This window comes from Hevea brasiliensis, chromosome 4, assembly GCF_030052815.1.
Source record: "Hevea brasiliensis isolate MT/VB/25A 57/8 chromosome 4, ASM3005281v1, whole genome shotgun sequence".
Taxonomy (NCBI): Eukaryota; Viridiplantae; Streptophyta; class Magnoliopsida; order Malpighiales; family Euphorbiaceae; genus Hevea; species Hevea brasiliensis.
The window spans coordinates 1,983,476-2,001,387 of record NC_079496.1 but is presented as its reverse complement, the minus strand read 5'-3'; the positions used below and the strand labels follow the sequence as shown (position 1 = coordinate 2,001,387).

The 17,912-nt window shown below is 33.9% G+C and overlaps 3 protein-coding genes across 8 annotated transcripts; 2 read left to right on the top strand and 1 right to left on the bottom strand.

The window, feature by feature from the left end:
• Nucleotides 1-95: 95 nt before the first annotated feature.
• LOC110633074 (pentatricopeptide repeat-containing protein At3g06920) lies at nucleotides 96-5,481 on the bottom strand. 6 transcript variants are annotated; one of them, XM_058144959.1, is made up of 4 exons: nucleotides 5,294-5,481; nucleotides 2,401-5,197; nucleotides 2,124-2,259; nucleotides 96-520 (listed from the first exon to the last, which is right to left on the bottom strand). In XM_058144959.1, exons 1-2 carry the CDS (start codon nucleotides 5,316-5,318, stop codon nucleotides 2,517-2,519), a joined length of 2,706 nt encoding a protein of 901 aa, XP_058000942.1. In that variant the 5' UTR covers nucleotides 5,319-5,481; the 3' UTR covers nucleotides 96-520; nucleotides 2,124-2,259; nucleotides 2,401-2,516. The 6 variants fall into 6 exon arrangements, with proteins under 6 accessions (XP_058000942.1, XP_058000943.1, XP_058000944.1 ...); XM_058144958.1 differs by lacking the exon at nucleotides 96-520 and adding an exon at nucleotides 568-987; XM_058144960.1 differs by lacking the exon at nucleotides 2,124-2,259.
• Nucleotides 5,482-5,605: 124 nt separating this feature from the next.
• LOC110633077 (uncharacterized) lies at nucleotides 5,606-14,603 on the top strand. The gene is given in 15 exon segments (XM_058144963.1): nucleotides 5,606-6,022; nucleotides 6,140-6,323; nucleotides 6,427-6,495; nucleotides 6,581-6,679; nucleotides 7,466-7,545; nucleotides 7,647-8,451; nucleotides 8,834-9,248; nucleotides 12,753-12,826; nucleotides 12,828-13,033; nucleotides 13,490-13,574; nucleotides 13,693-13,744; nucleotides 13,856-13,905; nucleotides 14,134-14,181; nucleotides 14,287-14,371; nucleotides 14,374-14,603. Coding segments are annotated over 15 exon segments (2,598 nt in total). The 5' UTR covers nucleotides 5,606-5,765; the 3' UTR covers nucleotides 14,463-14,603.
• Nucleotides 14,604-15,740: 1,137 nt separating this feature from the next.
• On the top strand, nucleotides 15,741-17,721 carry LOC110633033 (uncharacterized). Its single transcript, XM_021781475.2, has 3 exons — nucleotides 15,741-15,964; nucleotides 16,339-16,683; nucleotides 16,803-17,721. Exons 1-3 carry the CDS (start codon nucleotides 15,917-15,919, stop codon nucleotides 17,580-17,582), a joined length of 1,173 nt encoding a protein of 390 aa, XP_021637167.2. The 5' UTR covers nucleotides 15,741-15,916; the 3' UTR covers nucleotides 17,583-17,721.
• Nucleotides 17,722-17,912: the final 191 nt, after the last annotated feature.

Below are 17,912 nucleotides of genomic sequence, written 5' to 3'. Positions count from 1 at the left end.
GGCAAATATATTAATTTCATGTAAAATATATTAATTACAATATATACTTAGCAAATATATTAATTTCATGCCAAATGGAAAAACATAAAAAATCATTACAATAAAATTAACTTTTGATTTAATTTTTTAGGTATTGCAGTTTGTTGGCTAATTCAAATATTAGCTTCAATAAAAAGGAAAAAAAGAAAAGCCCAAGCGGTTGGATTAGCACAGGACAAAGCAACTCTTGCTAAAGAATTAGTTGCTTTGTTTGCTTGTCTACTAACCATTTCAGAGAGATCTAAAATCCCTGGTTTAAAATAGATTTACAGTCTAAAACAACACATATTCTGTCCAATCTTACCCATTTGAACATAAACCAAAGTAAATCTCTTGTGAATCAGTACTGAGATAATCATGCCAAAGCCTCTCTTAATCCCAGAGCTTCTGCTTCCCTTGAACTCCAGCATCCAGGAATGGTTCTAGACAATTCGGCAATGAAAGCTCCTTCAATTTTTAATGTAACTGGAGGCACGTTCTTCTTTTTGAAAGATAAAAGCTTGTGTTATTCATAGTTTTAGTACAAAATTTTGAAATTAAATGGATACTCAAATTTATACTACAGTTGAGATATTACAGTATAAAGCACTGCTTTATGAAATAATGTACATCACATATGAAATTATTGTGCGAAACTAGAGTATGTCTTCCAAGAAATTATACATCATACCTCAAATCCTTATGTAATTGAAATACACTTAAAAATTTCATCTAGAAACTACTAATTCGCACAGACCTCTAACTCCTCTTTTGACAACGAAAAACCCGAAGAAACTACCAAATCTAAAGCTGTGCAACTCTGGTTTTTATTCAGGGCCGACTTAAGAACTGGAACCATGCTGAATTTTTAGTAAACTCCGATTCGGTTCTTTGACTTTTCAGTTTTGATTTGGTTCTGTACTTAGATTTTAATTCAATTCGTCAAGACTTTGGTTCGGGTTTCGGTTCCTGAAATAATTTCATACAATTGTTATAATGAAAAATTGTACATAAATATCATTTAAGCATTAAAGTTAGCTGCTAATACATAGCATATCACATATTATACATTTTATTATATAACCTTTAAAGATACATATATAATTAAAGATTAAACATATTATATAATATGCTGATACACTTATAATTAAAAATTCTAGGGTGGTTTAATATATTTAAAAATAAAATTATTAAGAAAATGTAGAGGAATGAAAGATAATATATGTGTGTGTGTTGCAATTTTAATTGTATATAAATATATGTATAAAATCATAAAAAAAATATGTATAAAATCAGTTTTTTAGTGAAGAATCAAAATCAAACCAAAACAAAATTGGAAATTAAATTTAGTTTGGTACAATTCTGATCTGTTTAGGACCCTAAGAACTGTGCGCACCCCTTGCTAAATCCTCTGCTCATGTATATGGAACACTAGTAGATAGGGTAATTTGCTACAATGATTGAATTAGTGGGCTCACAAGACAAATGGTCTCCTAAAATCATCTTTTGCACCATCGTAAAAAGTATTCACTACCATCTGCATAAGCATGATGATCACTTAAACAAACAAAAAAAAAAAAAAGAATTTTTTTTTATGATGGCACTGCAAGCATCCCTTGTCAGAGGTCAAATGGTAAACAAGAAGGATTGGAATTCAGAAATATGCACTTCAGTAAATGCTGAGCAAAAGTATTTATTCTGCTTGCAGAACACTAATAAAATGTGTCGCTATTGTTTCTGGAGGCACACTTATTTTAAAGCCCTAAAATGACAAAATTTGCAGGTAATGTCATTGATGTTAACTTACAAAGCTGCTTGAAATAATTTAGCATCAAATCATTACAATTACCTGAAGAATTTGAGAAAAATACAAAGTGGTTTCCATCTTGAATCGAAGAATAAATTGATAGCAACAGTAATTACAATTTATGCAAAATTACTAAGAGGCCAAACACATCCATTTGGTCAAACCAGACACTAAAGGTTCAACGCCTAGGTGGCTTGCTTAGTTTTAATCAAGGATATTCACTCTATCTTCCAAAATATGACACTGGAGGTGCGTTTGGTTAATTGGATTAAGCATGATAAATCTGGAATTGGCATACCAATAGGACATGACAAAAATGGATTCTTGTATTGCCATGTTGAGTTGTCCTTTTTCTTGTATTATGCTATTCCGTCCTTCAAACTAGGCACAGCCCAAGAGTACAATCACTGGGGGGGAAACTATCTTCTACATTCCTAACAAGTATATTTGCAAAACCAAATATTAATCAAACAGACCAGACAACAGAGAAAATGGTGCATCAAATCAGAAGCGAAAGCAATTTTTTTCAACCAATGATTTTGAGAATTGTATAATTAATAAGTAAAAAGGAATACCTTTGCAGGAAGCAACTAGTCCAAATGAAGAAATGAGTATGTGAAGGATAAGTGAGTGAATCGTTGCTAAGTTACCACAATAACCAGCCCCTTAAAACTGAAAAAACAACACGATGCTACCAAGATCTTGCAGCATGTTGAGAATTCGCTATTTCCCTCATAACAGCCCCCACAATTGCTGCCTGCTCAACACATTCAGCCCTACACAGGGCATCCCAAAGAGCAATGCAAGTTTTGGCATGAATTTTATGACCTTTCAACCGAGTTTCCTCAAAAAGTCCATATGCCTCCATTGCCCTATCTGCATAACTTAATCCTTCTATGATGGCATTATAACAAGCAGAATCAGGTATACCCCCACTTGCCTTGAATCTTTCAAAGAGTGAATTAGCATCTGCAATGTTCCCAGCCTTGGCAAGTCCAGCAATCATTGTAGTGTAAGTAATGGTGTTGGGTTCTAACCCTTGCTTCAGCATCTCTTGCCAAAACACAAAGGCTTTGTTAAATTTTCTAATCATGCAGAGACCATTTATGAGAATGCTGTAAGTTATAAGATTGGGAGTGCATTTCAGGTTTTTCATGGACTGAAAGCAGATAAGAGCTTCATTAATTTCCTCTGCCTTCACCAATGCATCAAGCAAGCAATTCCATGTGCACACATTAGGTGTTAAACCTTTCTGCATCAGCTCTTCCATGATTAGATATGCCTCATCAATTCTACCCACTTTTCCAAACCCATCAATGAGACTGCTATAGATAACAACATTTAACTTTATGCCATTTGACTTTGCTTCTTCAAAGAGCATATATGCTTCATCAAGCCTATCAATTTTGGCTAGGCCATCGATGACAGAACCATAGGTGACAACAGTTGGTTGGTGGCCCTTAGTCTTCATTTCCTCCAGCAGCTGATAGGCTTTATTCACCTTACCTGACTTGCAGAACCCATCAATAACTGTGTTGTAAGCACGGGTGTCCAGAACACATCCCTGGTCCTTCATAGCATGGAACAACTCATAAGTTTCACCTGCAAAACCAGCTTTCACAAGGCCATGAATTAGGATAGAATAGCTTCTCACATCTGGAACAAATCCTCGAGCTTTTATTTCCTCAAACAAAGCCCTTCCTTTCTCAGTTTCACCTGCTTTAAAAATACAATCCATGTAGGTATTAAGAAGCATAAGGTCAGGAGAACAACCCCTATGGATCATTTCCTTGTATATCTTGTGACCATCCTCCTTCCTGCCGCATCTGAAGAAGTTTCTAATCAGGGACGTATACACAATAGCATTTGGTATTTTATCAGAATCCAACATCTGTTCATAAAGCCTGTAGGCATCATCTACTCTACCTTGTTTGCCCAAACCGTCTATAAGTGAACAAAATGTAACCTCATCTGGGGTGCAAACTTTATGATTCATTCCCTCAAATATAGAACGAGCCTCATCAAGTTTTTGTGCTTTACATAGTCGATCAATCATTATGTTTACAGTCATGACATTAGGAAACAAGCCAGCTTCTTCCATTGCACCCCGAACCTTGAAAGCAGTCTCAACTTCTCCTGCTCTGCATAGCATGTCTACTAGAATATTATACGTTGCAAGATTGGGCACTGCATCTTTCTTCATCTCCTCAAAGATTTTTAACGCCTCCCCTAATCTTCCCATTTTCCCAAGGCATGTCAGAATGCAATTGTATGCAACCACGCTTGGAATGCACCCCTTTGCTTTTTGTCTCTCAAGTAAACTGTAAGCCTCGCCAAACTTCCCAGCTGATCCATACCCCATAATCATGGTGTTGTAGGCATATGCACATGGGACTTTTCTGTTTTGTTCCATCTGCTCGAATATTTCCACTGCTTCGTCCAGTCTGTTTGCTTTGCAGAGAACACCTATCATGCTTGTATAAGTCACGTCATCTGGCAATAAACCATGTGCTTTCATCTCATGAAAGAACTTCCAAGCCATATCCACCTTACCCACCTTACCAAAGCAATCTATACAGACATTATAAAGAACAATGTCAGCATTAAAACAGTTGCTTTTCATCTCATCCAACAGGGAGAGAGCTGCATCAAGACGACCCTCCCTGGCAAACACACGAATCAGAGTTGTAAACATGTGTACACTTACTTCATAACCTATTTCCTGCATTTGATGAAAGAGAGTAAGCATGAGGTCAGATTCATGAACTCCAGACAGAGCACCAATCAAAGCAGTATAAGCTGAAAATGCAGGGCGAAATTTGAATTTCCTCATGCACTGAATAAGATCAAAAGCTTCTCTGAGCTTCCGTGACTTGACACAGTTCGAAATTAACTCAATGCATGTGCTATTAGATGGGCCAAATCCAGCAATACTCATTTCTCCCAGAATTTGTTCGAAATAATTAAACTTCCTCGTTTTAGCCATCACCAAAAGAAGTGAATTGTATGCTTCGGGACATAATGCCTGATCAGTTTTTTTCTCAGCCCACCGAAAATAATTTACTGCTTGTTTAGCATCCTTCAGCCTCCTTAAGACTCCAATAATAAATTCTGGTTGAGGACTTTCATCAAGCATTGACAAAGCACTCTCAACTGGGGGTCCCCAAGGACCACTTTCCAAAATACGGCACACATCATCGACTCCTTGCCTTACGCTGCCAATTTTTTTCCGGTTGTCTTGATTATGCTCTTCCATAAAGGGAAAGAATTTCCCACCCAATGCAGAAGAAGGAGGCCCATTAGACAAGGAGGTTAACTTTCTGGAATTGGTAACAAAATGCCAACACCTTGAATCACAGCTGAATAGTATTCCTAAAGTAACCAAAAGAAAGAAGAATCTTAGCTAATAAAAGCAGAATTCTGGATCATCAGAAGATGGGACAAGAAAGTAGCTATGCCGTAGTTTACCTGGGTTCTTCAAAAGCATCTTCATATATGCATGTCTGGCCAACTGCTATGCCTTTTACCTTCCAGATTTATCTTTAATGAAAAGAAGACCCACAGAGTATTTTAAGGTTTAGGGTTTAAGGAAGAATGAGGAGAAGGAGGGACGAGAGAGTCAAGGAATGCAGAGATGAGTGTCGAAGAAAACAGGAGCTGCAGAAAAACTTAAGTAAACAACGTCGTTTTGAAACACAAACTCAAACTGATTCTGCGCCAAAAATACGGGTCGTTTTTTCGAACTTTATAGTTTGAAACGCTGCGTTTTTATGAGTGAATATTGTGTCTAGTGTCCCTTTCATATCCGATCAATAGCTTTTTCCAATGCACGTAACAAGTACACACAAATGCTTTTTTCTGTGTTCTCCCATGGCTTCCTCATCTCTTTTGATCTCCATTCTATAGCTCTGAACTCCAAAAGGACCTAAATAACCTAACAATGGAAGGTCAATATCAACAGTATCCTCGAACTTATGGACCGCACCAGATAAAAATGACGATTCAACTCTCTCAGCTCTCGGACAATGACCGGAGCAGTAGCGAGCTCCGGGCGCTGGATTGCAATCTCACTTCCCTCTGTGACCACATCCAGATGGAGGGCTTCAATTCCTGCTCCTTCTCCGATATCGTTGTCCATGCTATGGGCTCTACCTACCACCTCCATCGCCTCATTCTCTCTCGCAGTTCCTACTTCAGGTCACAAATTTAGCTTTTAACGTGATCGATTCACTAAAGATACAAATTTCATAATTTTAGAATAATTGATTCAATTATGTTCTGAATTTGGCCCCCCTTTTTTTATGTGAGTGGCAGGAACATGCTACATGGTCCTTGGAAAGAAGCCAGTTCTCCTGTTGTGAACTTGCATGTGGATGATAAGAATATTAATGCGGAGGCAATTGCAATGGCTTTGGCTTATCTATATGGCCATCACCCTAAGCTTAACGATAACAGTGCATTTCGTGTGTTGGCTGCTGCTTCCTTTCTTGACCTTCAGGTATCAATCACCTGACTCGCTGCCAGCTTCTTGAATCTCTGATTCTTAGAGATCATTCTTTATTTTTGGATTGCAATATTACATCTGGGCATTTTCCGTGCAGGATTTATGTGCTATATGCACGGACTTCATTATATCTGCACTGTGGGCTTCTAACTTCTTGGCATATCAGGTTAAGTTTGAATAATTGCTATTTGTATATGCACCATTAAATGCTTCCAGGATTTTGGATATTGATGAGTATTTTTGTGAGTCAGGTATTTGCGGAGAGCCAGGACTATGGCATACATGGAGAGCGTGTCAGAAATGCTTGCTGGGGCTACCTTTGTCAAAGTGGCGCCATGGAATTGAAAGAGGTAAAATTGAAGTAATTAATATTTAGTTGCACATGTATATTTTGGGTTTTGGTGGTTACTCTTCTTATGGTCATAAAGATGCTCGTTCTCTTGCTGGGGAAAGGGAACAAAATGTATGGCAACACAAGTAAGATGGAACAAGATCAAGTTGATAAAATCTGAACTTATCAACGATAACAAGGATAATAATTTATTGTTCTTGGCAGCAGCATTAAGATTTCTATTTATTGTTTTTTAGATTTAATGTCTTTGAATGCACTGAGACTAGATATAGTGGATGCTGCTTGGTTGGTGTATCTTCTGATGAGAGTCCTATGACTTTTTGCTGGTGTGAAGACACAAGTATTTACTACTAGTGTTCAAATTATAGGGGGCCTACAAATAAGGGAGAAATCATAATAAATAATTGACTATCTATACTGCTGAAGTGTTGGAATTCACATTTTACATTTTGACAAATGTATTTCATCTTTTTCTTTACTCACTTGAATATGTCTTCAAACAATTTTAAAACTTTTGAAAGTGCAAAATAGCCACTCTTTTTCTTGTATCTGTTCCGCATTTCAATCTATTGTAGTTCTCAATGTATTTGATTAATATTTCAGCTGTGATGGTTTTACTTCTTTGTCCACCTTGTGAAAATTATAACTTATAATGTACTAGAATCCTTTATTGCAACTTCGGTTGAAGCATTGTAGTGAAGTTTTATTATCTAATAGTTATGTGTTCATTTTCTGACAATTGGTCAATTATCTCCTTGAATTATTGATCCTTCTGTTGTGGTAGGTGCTTCCCAAACTTTCTTCCCAAACTCTTCATGCATTACTGACCTCAGATGAATTATGGGTACCTGGTGACGAGAAACGGTAAGGGGCCTAGATTAGGTTGCCACAGAATTAGGTTTACTGGACTGTAGTTGAAGTATTATTCAAGTTGGATGACTCCATGTTTCCTTTTCTGTTAAAAGGTATGAATTGGCAGTAGACACACTTCTTGCAAAAGGTGCTCTTTGCAAGACAGAACATTCTGAGCAAGGCAATTCCAGTTCTGACATGGGTGTGGGTACTCATTCTGACTCTTCCCAAGCAAAAGGAAAAAATTTGGTTGCTAGTTGCTCTAGAAAGAGGCTGGAATCAGAATCAGTATGCTGTTTAAAAGATGAACTGAAATGCCAAAGTGCAGCTCATGGTTTTCTGGTTGAACTTACTGATTCTATGGATGAATTCCAAGGAGTATTTTCTGGTTCCAAACGGTCAAATTTGGACTCTGTGAGCCCCATTGAGGTGGAACAAACTTCATCATTGAGTAACACATTTTCAGAAATGAATGGAAATAGAACCTTGTGTTCTTCTGTTGAAATGCCAATCGGTGTTGGAATGAGTGGATTAGGGACCAGTAGAGTGGCTATGGAGGGGCCATCTGAATCAGGCTTACACCATTTCAATAACAACAATTGGATTGCAGGTGATCAATCTAGGCATTGCACATCAACCGAACCGTCCTGTAATGGACTTGTACTCAATGATTGGGGAAGATGCGGCTTGCCTTCTCTTTCATGGGGTGGTAGAGTTGTGGGCAGAAGACAGGTTACAGGTTATGCTGTAGGAAATTGTGGGGTTTGTGGGGAGGAATATGATACTTTTGTCAATATATTTGAAGGGGGTTCACTATTATATTGTAACATGTCTTTTGAGGCACTTTTAAATGTGAGAAAACAGCTTGAAGAATTGGGTTTTCCTTGCAAAGCTGTGAACAATGGTCTTTGGCTGCAGGTTTGTTACTGACATCTGCTTGCTTCTAAAATTTAGTTTTTTAGCCAAAGAATAAAGGTTGTCTTGCTAGAAAGAGAGAGGAGACTCTGTACTTATTACCGCTCTGCTTTTGACGTATCAATTGATTCATTGACTTGATTTTCAGCTTGATTCTCATAAGTCACCTAGTCATTTCATTCATTTGACTGCTTTTAAAGCATACAATTCTTGGTTCAATCTAGGAACTGGAGGATAGTGCAACTAAAGATGTCCATTTTCTGTCTATTGGAAGAATTTACATATTTTCTATTCCTATACAAGCATTTGCTTTCTCACAAGTTACTGTCTTTACTATGGGCTTTTGTAAGGATGTTAAGTTTTTCATTGGTTGCCTATGATGCAGATACTTTTAAGCCAAAGGGTTGAAGAAATTGGTGCTGACACATGTAAAGTTTGCTGTTTCACAAGTATGGCATGCACTTGCAAGCAACCATTTGGGTTTTCACAAGGAGTTACTACAACAGGTTACTACATGCAAGACCATGAGCATAATAATTCTCCCGGTAGCATGGGGAATATATATGTTGCTGATTCTGCACAAAGTGAGGGTAATGGCCTCTTTAGGCCAGTACGAGTGCATGTTAGGGGACCTATTGATGGGCTTGCAGGCATTGGACGTGGAACTACATTAGTGCCAACAGCTGCTTGGCCCCCAACACGTTTTGTCTTTTCCTGTGTGCCTTTTGGCATAGGCAACAGAAATTGTCAGCAATCTATTGCTAATGAAGATTCAGAGAGTAGAACTGATCACAATGGAGACCTATTGTGGGAACCCATATATATTTATTATTTATTATTATTTTATTTTAATTAGCTAACAATAATTTAATATATTTATAAAAAATATAATATTTTATTGAATGGTTTGCTTATTTATTTTTAGATATATATATATATTATTTTTGAAATTAAATATATATCTGCAATCTGAACAACCTAGTTCAACAATAACTCTTATCCCATTCTACACCTAATAGAACTCTTGAAATATATATATACCCTAATCATCTCTTCTGCTAAACTTTGCTCTCAAAACCTATTTGTCACCTCCTTTTTCTATCAAATACTGGTATTTTCATTATCTTTTAAATTATTGTTATATATGTACATATATATATATATATATAAATTTACTATTTATAATCTGATGTACGCAGAGAATCCCTAAATTTTTTTTTTCTTCTCTATTCATCACCTTCGATTCTATTTTCAAGGTAAAAATTCTCATCCCTTGTTCAATAATGGGTGAATCTAATTTTATTTTCTTTTCTTGATCTGTTACAACTACTCTATAAATTTATTTTTTTTGATAATTGATTGGGTTGATCATAATTATTATTGGATAATAATTTATTGTTATATATATATATATATATATATATATATATAATAATGGGTGAATCTAATTTTATTTTCTTTTCTTGATCTGTTACAACTACTCTACAAATTTATTTTTTTTGATAATTGATTGGGTTGATCATAATTATTATTGGACAATAATTGATTGTTATATATATATATGAATCTAATTTTATTTTCTTTTCTTGATCTGTTACAACTACTCTATAAATTTATTTTTTTTTATAATTGATTGGGTTGATCATAATTATTATTGGATAATAATTTATTGTTATATATATATATATATATAATAATGGGTGAATCTAATTTTATTTTCTTTTCTTGATCTGTTACAACTACTCTACAAATTTATTTTTTTTGATAATTGATTGGGTTGATCATAATTATTATTGGACAATAATTGATTGTTATATATATATATATATATATATATATATATATATATATGAATCTAATTTTATTTTCTTTTCTTGATCTGTTACAACTACTCTATAAATTTATTTTTTTTGATAATTGATTGGGTTGATCATAATTATTATTGGATAATAATTTATTGTTATATATATATATATATATATATATATATATATATATAATAATGGGTGAATCTAATTTTATTTTCTTTTCTTGATCTGTTACAACTACTCTACAAATTTATTTTTTTTGATAATTGATTGGGTTGATCATAATTATTATTGGAATATATATATATGAAGCTAATTTTATTTTCTTTTCTTTATCTTTTAAAACTACTATATAAATTTATTTTTTTTGATAATTGATTGGGTTGATCATAATTATTATTGGATAATAATTTATTGTTATATATATATATATATGATCTGTTACAACTACTCTACAAATTTTTTTTTTTTTAATTTTGATTGGTTGATCATAATTATTATAGGACACTAATTGATTGTTATATATATATATATATATATATATATATATATATATATATATATATGAATCTAATTTTTTTTTGTTTTCTTGATCTGTTAGAACTACTATTTTGATAATTGAGTGGTTTGATCATAATTATTATTGGATAATAATTTATTGATATATATATATATATATATATATATATATATATATATAAATGAAAATGAATTTTTTTTTTTTTTCTTTCTGATGCATTTTTACTCTACTAATTTTTTTGATAATTGACTGGGTTGATCATAATTATTATTGGACAATAATTGATTGTTATATATATATATATAAACGTGATGAATGGGATGGGACGATGGTATAGAAAATAAAATTAGTCATCCCATTCATCACGTTTATATATATATATATATATATATATATACCTTTATATATATATATATAACAATCAATTATTGTCCAATAATAATTATGATCAACCCAGTCAATTATCAAAAAAAATAAATTTATAGAGTAGTTGTAACAGATCAAGAAAAGAAAATAAAATTAGATTCACCCATTATTGAACAAGGGATGAGAATTTTTACCTTGAAAATAGAATCGAAGGTGATGAATAGAGAAGAAAAAAAAATTTAGGGATTCTCTGCGCACATCAGATTATAAATATTAAATTTATATATATATATATATATATTTTATTATTATTTGATATTTTTCTTTAATATTTTGGGTGTGTAGGAGATTTAAATATTCAATCAGTCAGTTGAAATTGTCTCTCTTCCATTGAAATTACTATTGTCTTGGAGGTTCCAGGTGAGTGGTAATTATAGTACATGGCACCGTTTTAGTCCCTTTTAAAATTTCTTAGTATTAAGTTTGTTATTAAATAAAATTTTAAATCAATATTTTAACAATTGTTTTACATGTGATTTTCTAAAGTTTTATTTTATTATTGAATTTTATTTCGATTTTGATTAAATAATTGATTTTGTCAACTATCTCTGCATTAGACCCATTAGGATTCCTGGAACAGGCCTTTAATGTATTTATATTGATTGATATTTGACTATAAAATTTACCGATGTGTTACTGAATTGATTTGATTTTATTAACTCTCTGAAACTATTGAAATACACTATTTGAATTGCACTATCAATTATTATTTGCTATCTAAAATTTTTTATTGATTTTGATTTATTTGTACAAATTGATTTTCTATTTTGAATTGGTACCTGTGCCCAGTATCTGTTTCTGTTATCTGGCCCCGCCGTGTGGACTATCACGGTATTAGGTTGCATTGTCGAGTCATGCATCATTGCAGTTTATGGTTTGCATTAGTATCATATGCATTGATATCTGTGAAGGAGGAGGAAGGTATCTAATATCTGGTAGCGCGCTTACCATCTGGCCTTTGGTGATGTGGGGTATCATCACCCTGGTGCACTGTACCATAAAATTTTTATTGAATGAATTTCTTTTATATATATGTTTTATGAAGTTATTTTATTAATGATTTTGACAGCATGAGCATGATTTTATTGAATAGAAAATTTATTGTGAAATTAATCAAGCGTCTGCCTGTTCCTATTCCGTTGTGTGCTATAATTATCATTCACTGAGCATCTAGCTCAAACCACGTTTTCTCTGTCTGTTATCTGTTTCAGATCAGTAGAATTCTGCAGCTGATCCAAATATTCAGTCCATTTTCTGGAGAGGGACAACTTTGATTTGTTCTCATGGTATGCCCGAATTCATGTTTTCTCGGGCTAATAATTAGTTTAGTTTATTGAACAGTTTAAGTTTTTATTGAAATCTGTAGAGACTCCGCAGTTTACTTATGGGATATTTATGATGTTTATTCAGCATTTTGTTTATTTGAATTTTGTCTATTTTTGGGATTAGTAAGTGACAATATATTCATTCAAGATACTCTGATAAGGCTTGCATGATTTAAGAATACTTAAATTATGCGCCGGTCACGATTCAGAATTTTGGGTCGTGACACCTATCAGGAGATGGGTTGACGGCTCTGGTTGGGTTAAGCCAAGGAGGGAGCAACACCACTAATGTTCTTAGGGGAGCATATGGAGAGAGGGAATGAGACAGAACTGCAAAGTAGATTGTCAGGAGCATCCATTACAGCACCAAGTACCAGTGGTGTTGCTGTCCAAATGCTTGAGTCAAGAGAACATGCTATTGGAATTGATTGGGAGAACACAAACAGTTCCTCTATATCTTTAGATATGAAAACACCTTTAAGCCATTTCCCTCCATTTCGTTTTGGGTGAGTTATTATTTCTTTGCATTCTAGCCACTCATATTTCTTAGTATTAGTAATTGTCTTTAGAAAGATGCCACACTGGGAAGCTTCTGCAGACTGCAATGAGATGTATTGACTCCTTTCAGTCACCACCCTGTGTTGAAAATATTCTCTGTCATTCATTTGTTTCGTTCAATTGCCTTTCATTTAATTCTATTGGTTGTACACAAGCCTTCCTATTGGCAGCATTTTTTTTTTTTTTTTGCAGTACCGTTTGACCTGATATGTCTGAAATCCCAAAGTAATGCCCTCTTCTGCTAGTCTCAAGGAGAGGTCATCATGATTTTGGCCTATCCTCATAATTTGGATGACAATTCCACTCCTACAATCATCATATTCAATGTCCTATTTTTAATTAATGACTGCTTATTCAACTAATTTTTGCTTTATTATTTTATTAATTGGCTATGGGTATCACAGGGTTGAATTCGATGATGGGCATAGGCTCAGTGATGGCCAAGTCAAACACTCCCCAGAATATTTTTATGCTGGATCTTTGTGGAAGGTATCTGAATTCAACTAAATTCAGCATGTATCAGCTTCTAATTGGCTATGAGGCTTTGTCTTTCAGGTTTTAATGTTCTATATGGGTTAAACTGTGTATGATCCATTTTATTTTATAGGTTATTGTTCAGGCCTTTAATGATGAAGATCCTCAAGGACGCAGAACTCTCGGTAATATTCTATTGACTAGAGGCTTAAACTTTGAAAACTTGCTATTCCATGTTAATTAGGAGGAAAAGAAATAGTTTTGCTGTAATTCAATTAAATGTAAAAACATTTCAGGACTATTTCTTCACCGACGCAAGGCAGGGATTACCGACACCCTTAGAAAGGTTAGCATTACTGATGGAAAATCGAAGTATGAGATGATCCATTTGTATCAATTATCAGAGAATGTTCCTTATTCCTCGCATTTGTCCTAGCTTCCATTTTCTGATGACACCTATGGTGTTCTGTACTTTGTTCATCAAATGCCAGTTAAAGACTAGACTCTAGTGATTATTACTACTTGTTGTAATTGAAGTTTTCAATTAGCACTCAGGATCACTACCTTCTTTCAGGTTCATATGTATGTGGATGCTCGTGAAAAGGTTACTGCCCGTTTTCAGGTGAAGTTGCAACTGAACAAATTGCTGTCAACATGACTATATGCACATAGTTCATGCAGTGATATATTTTAGTAACTTGGTATCTGTCATCACATCATTTTTCAGCTGATTTGTCCATCAAAGAGAGGAGTCATGGTGTTTGGAAGCTTTGAACAACGTGGTACTCTTTTACCGAAAGCTCCCAAGGGATGGGCTGGCGTACTGCTTTGCTTTTTTATGAGCTTGCAGAACTACTTCAAAATGGGACCTTACGAGTGGCTGCCGTCGTGCAGCTTGTGTAAATTAAAAGCTTGTCTAAGCAAATATCAACTTGCTCACCTGGTCTTCTGCTGTTTCAGATGTAAATCACAGGAGTATTCTCCCTTTGCCCCATTCTGGTTGCTTTGTTGTGCAAGCATGATATCCAGAAGCGATAGCTGCTCTGCTGCCAATTTTTGGCTAGCCTTTTCCTGTGCTCAAGCTGATCTGAACCAATGTTTGTTGAAAATTTTGCTGGTCGAATTTCTAAAAGAAATCTTTTCTTGAAAACAATAAAGAAATATTGACATTTTTGAGTTTCTGATTATGTGTATTTAAACAAAAGCAGGATATATGTGAATAGTCAAGTGCAATTGATGCTTATCTATTATGTGCTTAGTTACATGACATGTATGAATGCTCTTGTACGCTGTGTTATCTCTGAACTGAATTGTGAGGGTGTTCTGCTTTTCTTTTAGAACACCATTATTATTGATAAAAAAAAAAAAAGGTGATTCGGTGCATGGAGTATCTTACACTTATGGGCTTAGAGAAAGTTTAATGTACATAGCTTTATCACCATTATTATTAATAACGATACAATATTTACTTCAAATTGTTCTGCAAATATTGGTAGCCATGGCACACTATTATAGTACCAAAAGTAAATGTCAAAATAAAAGCAAACCATTTAAGCCACACATCTTTTGTCTAACTTTTTTACAATACACAATATATATTTTAAATTCAATCAACTTAGTAACTATAAAAAATTATTATTTTTTAATTTATATTATATTATATTAATTTAAAATAATTAATTACTAACTATAACGATTGCAAAGACAATTGTGAATTTCTTTTTCTCACTCACTTATGGGTATGAATAATTTATTATATTAATAGGTTAACCTGAATTATGAATTATCTTTTTATATAATTGCATATAATTTTTTTATTTATTATGTTGTATAATTTAATATATTTATTTTTTATTAATATAAATAAATTTATTATTATAAAATTTTAATTTTAATTATTAATTAAAATTTTCATTACAAATCTAAATTATTTTTTACGATGCATTTACCTATTAAAATTTAATTAAATTTATTTTAATAATTATTTAAAAAATATATAAAAAATTATTAATTATAATAAAATATTATTATTAATTTTATAACATTTATTTAATGGTATATCGGTTGATCTCCCATACAATTTCAATTAAACTTTAAATATTTAACCCTCGAGTCGGACCGGTTTGAAAACTTTAGAAAAAAAATTGCTATTCCGGTTTTCCTTATAACAGTAAGGGAATGTGCCAAGACGCCATTCGGAAAACCCCGCCACTTTGTCCACGAGGGACGTTTCTCTCTCCCAAATTAACTCTCCGCCTGAGAAATAAAACCCCCTGATTTCTTTCAATGTAACATCACCCAAAATCCCTAATCCCTAATCTTTCTCAAACTCGCCCAAGAAGGCGAAGGCTGGGCGGATGAATGCTGATTGTCCCTATATATTTCAAGTAGAAAGATTTAAATCTGTGAGTTATATTTATTTTGCCTTTCAGTTGATTATCTTTTAGAAAGTGCTTTTTGATGTGGCTTTGCACTTAATTGTGTTGTAATTGTAATTAATTATTGTTTAAGGATAGAATTTAATTTCTCTTTCACTAAATGCAATAAAGAATTTTGCTCATTTTCGTTAGTAACAGTGAAGTTTTTGTCTTGTTAGTTTCTGCTTGCTTTTGTTTCGTATTAGTGACATGCTTGAGCGTTAACACTAGCCAATCTGGATTAATGTATAATTAATTACCATTGCTTTGGATCAATATCTTTTGCTTCTGGGTTATTAATTATTGTGTTGTACATGGGTCGTTATTGATAAAAATGGATGCTTGCTTTGTGATTGTTGCAGATGGGAAAGAACAAGCAAAGTCAGGAAAATGAAAATAGAGCTGCTAAGGCCGTGTGGAATAAGGAGATGGTGCATATCTTTTGTGATATTTGTATCCGAGCCTTTCAAATGGGCATGCGACCTGGGACTCACTTTACAAAGCAAGGTTGGAAGTATGTAATCAAACACTTCCAGAAGGAAAGCGGGCTAAATTTTACCAAAAAACAGTTGAAAAACAAGTGGGATGGAAGTAAAAAAGAATGGAAGATTTGGAAAGCTTTGATAGCTGAAGAGACCGAACTTGGTTGGGATACGAAAAGGCAAACACTGGATGCTTCTGATTCTTGGTGGGATGAAAAGATTAAGGTTTGTTTTGACTCCTAATATTATGGATTATGATCATGCGTGTTTAATTTCATTTGTAATTATATGATCCATGTTTCCGTTCCTTTTTTTTTTTTTTTTTTTTTTTTTGAATAATGTAGGTTATGCCAGCAGCTAAAAAATTTCGATACATGGGTATTGAACCTGAACTTTGTGCAAAATATGATGTCTTGTTCATGGATATGGGGGCTACTGGAATCTGTGCTTGGACTTCTTCAGTGATTGTTGTACCAAATGATAAGGATGACAATGATGAATCACCTAGTGATAACGTTATGCCTTCAGATAAGGATGGCAATGATGAGTCACCTAGTAGTACTGCAATACCATTAGAAGGGAGTGGCAATTCAAGAAATGAACCTAATTTTGTTGAGAGTTTGGAGCAAATTGTGGATGGTGCTAATCTATCATCAGAAATGATGGATGGTGCTAATGTTTCATCAGCTCTCCCTACGCAATGCACAGAAGCCACTTTAGAGCAAGATGGCAATCAGCTTGAGGAGAAAATGATTGAGAGGAAACAAAAAAGGATCAATGAATCTGATACACAAACTGATACAAGTAAGAAAATAAAAATAGGAAGGGCGCAGTTAGAAGGTTTAGCAAAGTTATCTCGGCAGATTAATAGACTGGTAGCTACTGTTGAAGGTAGGAGTAGTGTGACTTCCAAGAGGACAGATCTTCCAGGATGCAGCATACCTGAGGTCTTGGCTGACCTACATTCTATACCAGAGATTGTGAAAGGCAGTGAACTTCATTTATTTGCTACAGACTTATTTCTTTCCAGGGCAAAGAGAGAGGTGTATGTTTCCTTGGAGGAGTCTGATGTTAAATTAACTTGGTTAAAGTACCAACATGCGAAGTGTAAGGTTGATATGTAGATTGGCAATAGGTCATCCTGTCCAGTAGTCTTTGTTGTTTACTTCGTGTAGAGCTATATTACTATTTAATAATTTGGTGTGTTTTGTGTATAAATCTATTATGCTTCAAATAGAATGAATTACTATTATTATTTGTATATATCCTGTCTTTGTATTCTTATATATGAACTTTTAAGAGCCTTAAGACAAGGACTAGATGTTTTCAAAGTTGAAAATGCAGGGTGTCCATTTATAAGTCAAGGTGGTGATCCATTTGTGGATGGATGATAAAGACAAAGGTATCATAAGACAAGATCTCCATGGTTAATGACATTGATGGTATTGAATGAA

What these genes read in the sequence shown, in the direction of transcription:
- LOC110633074 (XM_058144959.1), bottom strand. Translation starts at nt 5,318, where the DNA reads ATGAAGATGCTTTTGAAGAACCCAG. An exon ending in GATGCTTTTGAAGAACCCAG is followed by an intron (nt 5,198 to 5,293) that starts GTAAACTACGGC and finishes TGGTTACTTTAG; the next exon opens with GAATACTATTCAGCTGTGAT.
- LOC110633033 (XM_021781475.2), top strand. Translation starts at nt 15,917, where the DNA reads ATGAATGCTGATTGTCCCTATATATTTCAAGTAGAAAGATTTAAATCT. An exon ending in AAGTAGAAAGATTTAAATCT is followed by an intron (nt 15,965 to 16,338) that starts GTGAGTTATATT and finishes TGATTGTTGCAG; the next exon opens with ATGGGAAAGAACAAGCAAAG. An exon ending in GGTGGGATGAAAAGATTAAG is followed by an intron (nt 16,684 to 16,802) that starts GTTTGTTTTGAC and finishes TGAATAATGTAG; the next exon opens with GTTATGCCAGCAGCTAAAAA.